This window comes from Leucoraja erinacea, unplaced genomic scaffold (assembly GCF_028641065.1).
Source record: "Leucoraja erinacea ecotype New England unplaced genomic scaffold, Leri_hhj_1 Leri_655S, whole genome shotgun sequence".
Classification (NCBI taxonomy): Eukaryota; Metazoa; Chordata; class Chondrichthyes; order Rajiformes; family Rajidae; genus Leucoraja; species Leucoraja erinaceus.
In genome coordinates, this window is record NW_026576570.1 from 69,984 (window position 1) to 80,000 (window position 10,017).

The 10,017-nt window shown below is 48.2% G+C and overlaps 1 protein-coding gene across 1 annotated transcript in view; it reads right to left on the bottom strand.

Moving 5' to 3' along the window:
* The window catches only part of LOC129694409 (vitellogenin-like), a gene marked incomplete at its 5' end in the record, with an annotated part of 78,524 nt that overhangs the window by 61,611 nt on the left and 6,896 nt on the right, over positions 1–10,017 (bottom strand). The window contains 4 exons of the mRNA XM_055631127.1: positions 1,883–2,101; positions 4,148–4,273; positions 5,008–5,194; positions 8,786–8,943. Coding sequence (XP_055487102.1) covers positions 1,883–2,101; positions 4,148–4,273; positions 5,008–5,194; positions 8,786–8,943 — 690 coding nt within the window. The remainder of the gene's footprint in view (positions 1–1,882; positions 2,102–4,147; positions 4,274–5,007; positions 5,195–8,785; positions 8,944–10,017) is intronic.

The window sequence follows — 10,017 nt, forward strand, 5'->3', positions numbered from 1 at the left end:
GGAACTCTCTGCCACAGAGGGTAGTTGAGGCCACTTCATTGGCTATATTTAAGATGGAGTTAGATGTGGCCCTTGTGGCTAAAGGGGATCAGGGGGTATGGAGAGAAGGCAGGTACGGGATACTGAGTTGGATGATCAGCCATGATCATATTGAATGGCGGTGCAGGCTCGAAGGGCCGAATGGCCTACTCCTGCACCTAATTTCTATGTTTCTATGTTTCTATGTAAAGGGCCTGTCCCACTGTACGAGTTAATTCAAGGGTTCTCATGAGTTTCCCTTGATTCGAACTCGGAGAATTACAGCAATGGCCGCCCGTAGGTACTCGGGGCTCTCGTGGACATTTATCAACATGTTGAAAAATCGTCACGAGTCTTCACGAGCTTACCGTGTTTCCCGAGTACCTGCCGTTAGAGTTACGAGCCGCTAAGAGACGTCCCGAGCTCCGACGTACCCACTACGTACATTCTACGTGCTTACCACGAGTTTGATTTTTTTAAAACTCGGGAGAGCTCTTGCATTACCTCGTACAGTGGGACAGCCCCTTAACACTACCCTACACACACTAGGGACAATTTTACATTCATACCAAGCCAATTAACTTACAAACCTGTACGTCTTTAGAGTGTGGGAGGAAACTGAAACATAGAAACATCGAAAATAGGTGCAGGAGTAGGCCATTCGGTCTTTCCAGCCAGCACTGCCATTCAATATGATCATGGCTGATCGTCCAAAATCAGTGCCCTGTTCCGGCTTTTTCCACATATCCCTTGATTCCGTTAGCCCTAAGAGCTAAATCTAACTCTCTCTCGAAGATCTCGGAGACAACCCACACAGGTCATGGAGAGAAAGTACAAACTCGGTGCAGACGGAACCCGTAGCCAGGATCGATCCCGGGTCTCTGGCGTTGTGAGGCAGCAACTCTACCGCTGTGCCACCGTGCCTCCCCAAAGTCATAGAGTCATTCATAATTAAAACAGGCTCTTCGGCCCAACCTGCCCATGCCAAGCAAGATGCCCCATCTGCCCTTGTTTGGCCCATATCACACTAAACATTTCCTATCCATGTACCTGTCCAAATCTCTTTTAAATATTGTAATGGTAGCAGCTCAAGGCCTCCATTCTGTCGGTGCAGAATGAAGCCATTTGGCCCAACCACAGTCATAGTCATGCATCATGGAAACAGGCCCTTCGGCCCAACTTGCCCATGCCGACCAAGATGCCACAATTACGCCAGTCCCACCTGCCCGCGTTTGGCACCTATTTTGCTGAAACTGAATTACAGCATAGTGCAGTAGAGCACAGGAAAACAGGCCCTTCGGCCCACAATGTCTGTGCCGAACGCAATGCCAGGACTGACCTGAATAATCCATCTCTTGTAAGAACAAGGCAGCACGGTGGCGCAGCAGTAAACTAAACTAAAGTAAACTAGACTAAAGTAAACTAGACTAAAGTAGACTAGACTAAACTAGATTAGGCTAAACCAAACCAAACCAAACCAAACCAAACTAAACTAAACTAAACTAAACTGAACTAAACTAAACTAAACCAAACTAAACTAAACTAAACTAGACCAGACCGGACCAGACCAGACCAGACTAGACCAAACCAGACCAGACCAGACTAGACCAAACCAGACAAGACCAAACCAAACCAAACCAAACCAGACCAGACCAGACCAGACCAGACCAAACCAAACCAGACCAGACCAGACCAGACCAGACCAGACCAGGCTAGACTAAACTCGACTAAACCAGACTAAACTGGATTAAATTAGACTCTATGTATATCATGATTCATCCTCATCCTCAGTGTGGACATGGGCAGGGTGGCAGGGGATCGCTGTGGACATTCCTCGGGTGCCAGCGTGCCCCCTGGACCTCACCTTGCGCGGCTCCTTCTTGCCGATGTTGCGCAGGGCCATCACGGCGGCGGCATGGATCCTGTTGGAGACGCCGCTGGCCCCGCTGCTGAAGCCGGGCAGCAGTTTCTGGATGCGCTTCAGGCTGGCCGCTTGGCCCGCGTTGCCGATGGCCTTCAGGCCGAGGACCGTCTCCTCTTCGTGACCCCGGCTCCCGGCTTCCACCACCAGCTCGTGGAGCGGCTGCAGAGAAACAAAGACTCAAAGGTTACGGGGAGGAGGCAGGAGGATGGGGTGGAGAGGGAAAGATAGACCAGCCAGTTTGCATGTTCTCCCAGTGACTGCGTGGGTTTCCTCTGGGTGTCCCGGCCCCATCAATGGAAATATATCTAAGGCCCAGATTGAAAGATTCTTGATTAGTATGGGCGTCAGGGGTTATGGGGAGAAGGCAGGAGAATGGGGTTGGGAGGGAGAGATAGAGTAGACTTGATGGACCGAATGGCCTAATACTGCACCTAGAACCTATGAAAAGATATCTCAGAAACGGCAAGTAACACCTCAGCATGGCTACCAGCATAATCAAGGACAACTCTCACCCCAGTCACTCCCTCTTCTCCCCTCTCCCATCAGCTAAGATTTGACAATAGAATATCATTCATTCATACATTCATTCATTCATCCATTCATTCATTCATTCATTCATCCATTCATTCATTCATTCATTCATTCATTCATCCATTCATTCATTCATTCATTCATCCATTCATTCATTCATTCATACATATACATTCATTCATTCATTCATTCATTCATTCATTCATTCATTCATACATGCATTCATTCAATCATTCAATCATTCAATCATTCATTCATTCATCATCATTCATTCAATCATTCATTCATACATTCATTCATTCATTCATCATTCATCATTCATTCATTCATTCAAGCATTCATTCATCCATACATTAATTCATTCATTCATTCCATCATTCAATCATTCATTCAATCATCAATCATTCATTCATTCATTCATTCATGCATTCATTCATTCATCCATTCAATCATTCAAGAGTTTCAGAAGTGTTAAAATGCCCACCTCTAGATACAGGGACATGTTTCTTCCCAGCTGTTATCAGGCAACTGAACCATCCTACCACCAGCTAAAGAGCGGTCCTGACCTCCCATCAGCCTCATTGGAGACGTTCAAACTATCTTTTATCGGAGTTTACCTTGCACTAAACGTTAATCCCTTTATCCTGCATCTGTACACTGTGGATGGTTTGATTATAATCACGGATAGTCTTTTCGCTGACTGCATAGCACACAACAAAAAGCTTTTCACTGTACCTCGTGACAATGCTAAACTGAACTAATCTATCATCTTGCTCTTGGTGTCTATGGCACATCTTTGTCATGTAAGATGCTTAAGCTGGCAGTCTATTTTAATTAATAATATTTATTTTTTTAACTTTTCAAATTTTTTTGTAATTTTAAAAGTTTAATAAATGTGAAGATCTAGTTTTTAACGTTTTCGAGGTGCCGGTCTGCTATTCATACAGCTATAGCAGCTTGGCCTCCACAGCCCTCTGTGGCAATGAATTCCACAGATTCACCACCCTCTGACTAAAGAGATTCCTCCTCATCTCCTCTCTAAAGGTAGGTCCTTTTATTCTGAGGCTGCAGCCTCTGGTCCTAGACTCTCCCACTGGTGGAAACATCCTCTCCACATCCACTCACGTAGAGGGTCGCCAACGTTCTCACTCCCAACTAAGGGACAAAAGGCCAAAATACGGGACAAATTCCCGGCGGCAGTTCGTTGACCGACTCGGCCGTGGCTGGGTGAATGATGAGTTGGCCCGGGTGCTGGACTGCACACAAAGCCCAGCCGGCGGGCCAGCGGAGAGAGTTTTGGCCCGGGCTGCGCAAAGTCCGGCGCCCCGTTGAACTCACGAACCGATGATCGGCCGTGAGAAGGAGGGGTGGTGCTGGTGTCGGCGGTAAGATAAGGTCCGAAGGTCGGACATCTGGCCGGGCTGCCGACCGACGGGGCCACGGGCGAGGCGCTGCTGCTGCCGCTGCTGCCGCTGCTGCTGCACTCCATGGGCTGAACTACGTCGGGACGGGGGTGAGGCGGGGGCCGGACGCGGCGCTCCAACCCGACAGACCCCTCGACCCGAGTAGTAGCGGTCAAATACGGGACAAGGGCGGTCCTTGGATAAACCAATTTAGCCCAATATACAGGATGTCCCGGCTAATACGGAACAGTTAGCAACCTTACTCACGAACCTGGAGAGCTTCATCGGGACAGATCCGGATGGTGGTGCAGTACCTTTGCACCAATGATCCATATGCCAGCAAGGTGATTTTACGTAGGAGAGGGTTCCTCTGCATGTAGGGGCTGGACAACAGCATCTAGGGAACAAAAAGGAGAAATGTATTTCAGTTTACTTCGGAGATACAGCACGGAAACAGGCCCTGCTGCACACTGAGTCCGTGCCGACCAGCGATCCCCGCACACTAACGCTACATTTGTACCAAGCCAATTAACCTAATCCGACCTGTACGTCTTTTGGGGTGTGGGAGGAAACCGTAGATCTGGGAGTAAACACACGCAGGTCACGGGGAGAAGGTACAAATTCCGTACAGACAGAACCAGTGGTCAGGATCGAACCAGGTTCTAAGGCAGCAAATCTACCGCTGCGCCACCGTGCCGCAGTCATTCTCTACAAAATAACATGGAGGCAAGTTATCCCTGCTTGCAAGCCTTGTTGTCACCTTCATCTCAGCTAGTAATGAGCCCTTCGACATTTCCTTGATCATCCTCTCCCTTGATCTGTCGTTTTCACACCATACTCTTCCATATCTCTAGTCTCCCTCTTCCCTGACTCTCAGTCTGAAGAAGAGTCTCGGCCCAAAATGTCACCCGTTCCTTCTCTCCAGAGATGCTGCCTGTCCCGCAGTGCTACTCAGTGTTACTCCATGTTACTCCAGCATCTTGTGTCTATCTGCGGCAAGTTGTACTCTTCTGACCGGCGAGGCCTCCGTACAGACAGCACCCGTGGTCAGGATCGAACCTGGGTCTCCGGCGCTGTGAGGCTGCGCTGAACCTCTGAAGTAAACAAACTGAGAGGGAAGTGTAGGCTCACCGTGGCATTGTCCACACCGTGGCAATCGGGTTTGATGGAGTGCAGGACAAAGACGATAGCCTGGGCAGCTTCCAACTGGGAGAACTCCTCCTGCTCAATCTTGGCCTGGATGAACTGCACGGCTTCATGCGTTGCTGCGGTGGGGATGGCATCCAGAATCCACTGCCTGGAATCAGGACAAAACAGACATCAGAGAGTCATAGAGAGATCATACATGGGGCCCTGAAGCAAACAAGTTAGGGCTTTATTCTTTGGAGCGCAGAAGGTTAAGGGGGGACCTGATAAAGGTCTTTAAAATGATGAGAGGGATAGACAGAGTTGACGTGGATAAGCTTTTCCCACTGAGAGGAGGGAAGATGCAAACAAGGGGACATGACTTGAGAATTAAGGGACAGAAGTTTAGGGGTAACATGAGGGGGAACTTCTTTACTCAGAGAGTGGTGGCTGTGTGGAATGAGCTTCCAGTGAAGGTGGTGGAGGCAGGTTCGATTTTATCATTTAAAAATAAATTGGATAGTTATATGGACGAGAAAGGAATGGAGGGTTATGGTCTGAGCGCAGGTATATGGGACTAGGGGAGAATATGTGTTCGGCACGGACTAGAAGGGTTGAGATGGCCTGTTTCCGTGCTGTAATTGTTATATGGTTATATGGTTATATGGGTCCACGCCAACCATCGACCATCCACTTGCACTAATCCAACACCAAACCATTTTGTTCATGTCAATAAAGGGGCTGTCCCACTTACGCGACCTTTACAGGCGACTGCTGGCACCCGTGACAGGCCGCCGAAATTTTCAACCTGTCGAAAATTCAGCGGCGACCAGAATTACGCTACGACTCTTTGCAGACCCTCTCACGACCATAGGAGACCTCTCACGACCATACAGCCTGTCGTGGGAGGTCTCCAAAGAGTCGTAGCGTCTTTCTGATCGTCGCTGAATTTTCAACATGTTGAAAATTTTGGTGACCTATCACGGGTGCCGCCAGTCGCCTGTAAAGGACACGCAAGTGGGACAGGCCCTTAAGTCATAGGAGCAGAATTAGGCCTTCAATCGATTACTCTGCCATTCAATCATGGCTGGTCTATCTTTCTATCTCAATCCCATTCTCCTGCCTTCTCTCCAAAACCCCAGACACCCGTACTAATCAAGACTCAGTCAATCTACAAAAATATCCATGGTTTAAAATGATTTGGTTTAGTTTATAGATAAGGCACGGAAACAGGCCCTTCGGCCCACCGAGTTCGCACCGCCCAGCGATCCCCGCAAATTACCACTCCCCTACACACACTAGGGACAATTTACATTTACACCAAGCCTATTAACCTACAAACCTGTACGTCTTTGGGATTGTGGGAGGAAACCGAAGATCTTGGAGAAATCCCACGCAGGTCACGGGGAGAACATAGACACTCCACACAGACAAGCACCCATAGTCCAGTTTGAACCCGGGTCTCTGGTGCTGTAAGCGCTGTAAGGCAGCAACTCTACCGCTGTGCCACCGTGTCATAGAGAAGTATCAATGGTAGGGAATTGAAGAATACAGTTGAACAGAGGGATCTGGGTATAACCGTGCATAGTTCCCTGAAGGTGGAATCTCATATAGATAGGGTGGTAAAGTAAGCTTTTGGTATGCTAGCCTTTATAAATCAGAGCATTGAGTATAGAAGCTGGGATGTAATGTTAAAATTGTACAAGGCATTGGTGAGACCAAATCTGGAGTATGGTGTACAATTTTGGTAGCCCAATTATAGGAAGGATGTCAACAAAATAGAGAGAGTACAGAGGAGATTTACTAGAATGTTGCCTGGGTTTCAACAACTAAGTTACAGAGATAGGTTGAATAAGTTAGGTCTTTATTCTCTGGAGCGCAGAAGGTTAAGGGGGGACTTGATAGAGGTCTTTAAAATGATGAGAGGGATAGACAGAGTTGATGTGGACAAGCTTTTCCCACTGAGAATAGGGAAGATTCAAACAAGAGGACATGACTTCAGAATTAAGGGACAGAAGTTTAGGGGTAACATGAGGGGGAACTTCTTTACTCAGAGAGTGGTAGCGGTGTGGAATGAGCTTCCAGTGGAAGTGGTGGAGGCAGGTTCGTTGGTATCATTTAAAAATAAATTGGATAGGCATATGGATGAGAAGGGAATGGAGGGTTATGGTATGAGTGCAGGCAGGTGGGACTAAGGGAAAAAAAAAGTTGTTCGGAACGGACTTGTAGGGCCGAGATGGCCTGTTTCCGTGCTGTAATTGTTATATGTTATATGTTATATGCAGGCCTTTCAGCCCATCTAGTCCACTCCAACCATCAATTTGCACTAGTCTAACACCAACCCATTTTATTCTCATTCACATTGGAGCAAAATCAGGCCATTCAGCCCTTCAAGTTTACTCTGCCATTCAATCATGGCTGATCTATCTTTCTCTCTCAACCCATCTCCTGCCTTCACCCCATAACTCCTGACACCCGTACTAATCAAGAAGATGGCAATATCCAATGACTTGGCCTCCACAGCCTTCTGTGGTAGAATTGTTTTCACACAGAGAGTGGTGAATCTCTGGAACTCTCTGCCACAGAGGGTAGTTGAGGCCAGTTCATTTTAGCCATATATTTAAGAGGGAGTTAGATGTGGCCCTTGTGGCTAAGGGGATCAGGGGGTATGGAGAGAAGGCAGGTACAGGATACCGAGTTGGATGATCAGCCATGATCATATTGAATAGCGGTGCAGGCTCGAAGGGCCGAATGGCCTACTCCTGCACCTAATTTCTATGTTTCTATGTTTCTATGTAATTCCACAGATTCAACACCTTCTGACTAAAAAATAATCTTCCTCGTCTCCTTTCTCAAGGCAGAAGTCACAGGTGCAAAATGAGGCCATTTGGCCCATTGAGTCTACTCCACCATTCAAACATGTCGGATCTATCTTTCCCTCTCAGCCCCGTTCCCTTGCCTTCTCCCCGAAACCATTTGACACACTTGATAATCAACAACATAGTGTTTCTGCGGGATAAATATTGATTTCTCTAACCTCGTGGCACTTGCATCCCCTCTCTCTCCGCCCCTCCCCCACCCCAAGTCAGACCAGTTTCAAAGTCGTCCTGTTGAGTCTCATTGTCTGAAACTCGTTTTCTCCTGGATCACAGCTAACAAATGGCCTGCCTCCTTCACTGCCGTACCTCATTTGCCTATCTTTCTTTCATTTCTTCTACAGTCTATCTCTCTACATCACCGTCTATAGCCCCCGGGTAGACAAAAATGCTGGAGAGACTCAGCGGGCGAGGCAGCAGCTATGGAGCGTAGGAACAGGTGACGTTTCGGGTCGAGACCCTGCTTCAGACTCACGTCAGGGATGGGGGCGGGGGGGGGGGGGGAAGAAGGAAGGAAGAGGCGGAGACAGTGGGCTGTGGGGGAGCTGGGAAGGGGAGGGGAAGGAGGGAGAAAGCAGGGACTACCTGAAATTGGAGAAGTCAATGTTCATACCGCTGGGGTGTAAACTACCCAAGCGAAATATGAAGTGCTGCTCCTCCAATTTGCGGTGGGGCTCAATCTGACCATGGAGGAGGCCCAGGATAGAAAGGTCTATATCCCACATTTCCCTTTCCCCCGACTCTCAGTCTGAAGAAGGGTCTCCAGAGATGCTCCCTGTCCCGCCGAGTTACTCCAGCTTTTTGTGTCTACCTTCAGTGTCAACCAGCATCTGCAGTTCCTTCCTACTCCTGGCCTTTGTCGTTAGGTTGCCGTCCAACCTCCCGCCCGCTCCGCCCTCCTGTGTCACCTGTGGCTCTGTTTGTTGGCGTTCTTTTTCCAAATGCTTTGAAGGACGTGTGGGTCGGCCGAACGTAACAGCTGGATGAGCTGCAGGAACATCTGGGGAGCATCTGGATGAGCTTTCTCCTGGTTGAGGTGCGCCAACTCGTCCAGCACTTTGGCAACCTGTTAAACAAACGGTGAGAGCCTGAGTTCCATGCTGCAAATGTACGAGAGACCGGGATTGGCCATCACCGGTTATCAGTTTAGTTTATTGTCACGCGTACCGAGGTACAGTGAAAAGCTTTTGTTACGCGCTAACCAGCCAGCAGAAAGATCCATTTACACTGTAGAGTTACATGAGGTGTGCGTTTTCACACATCTATAGAAACATAGAAACATAGAAATTAGGTGCAGGAGTAGGCCATTGGGCCCTTCGAGCCTGCACCGCCATTCAATATGATCATGGCTGATCATCCAACTCAGTATCCCGTACCTGCCTTCTCTCCATACCCTCTGATCCCCTTGGCCACAAGGGCCACATCAAACTCACTCTTAAATATAGCCAATGAACTGGCCTCAACTACCCTCTGTGGCAGAGAGTTCCAGAGATTCACCACTCTCTGTGTGAAAAAAGTTCTTCTCATCTCGGTTTTAAAGGATTTCCCCCTTATCCTTAAGCTGTGACCCTTTGTCCTGGACTTCCCCAACATCGGGAACAATCTTCCTGCATCTAGCCTGTCCAACCCCTTAAGAATTTTGTAAGTTTCTATAAGGTCCCCTCTCAATCTCCTAAATTCTAGAGAGTATAAACCAAGTCTATCCAGTCTTTCTTCATAAGACAGTCCTGACATCCCAGGAATCAGTCTGGTGAACCTTCTCTGCACTCCCTCTATGGCAATAATGTCCTTCCTCAGATTTGGAGACCAAAACTGCACGCAATACTCCAGGTGTGGTCTCACCAAGACCCTGTACAACTGCAGTAGAACCTCCCTGCTCCTATACTCAAATCCTCTTGCTATGAAAGCCAACATACCATTCGCTTTCTTTACTGCCTGCTGCACCTGCATGCCTACCATCAATGACTGGTGTACCATGACACCCAGGTCTCGCTGCATCTCCCCCTTTCCCAATCGGCTACCATTTAGATAATAGTCTGCTTTCCCATTTTTGCCACCAAAATGGATAACCTCACATTTATCCACATCTATATCTCATGCTGGAAGGGAATGGGGAGAAGAGGGAATGACTAAAGGGGCT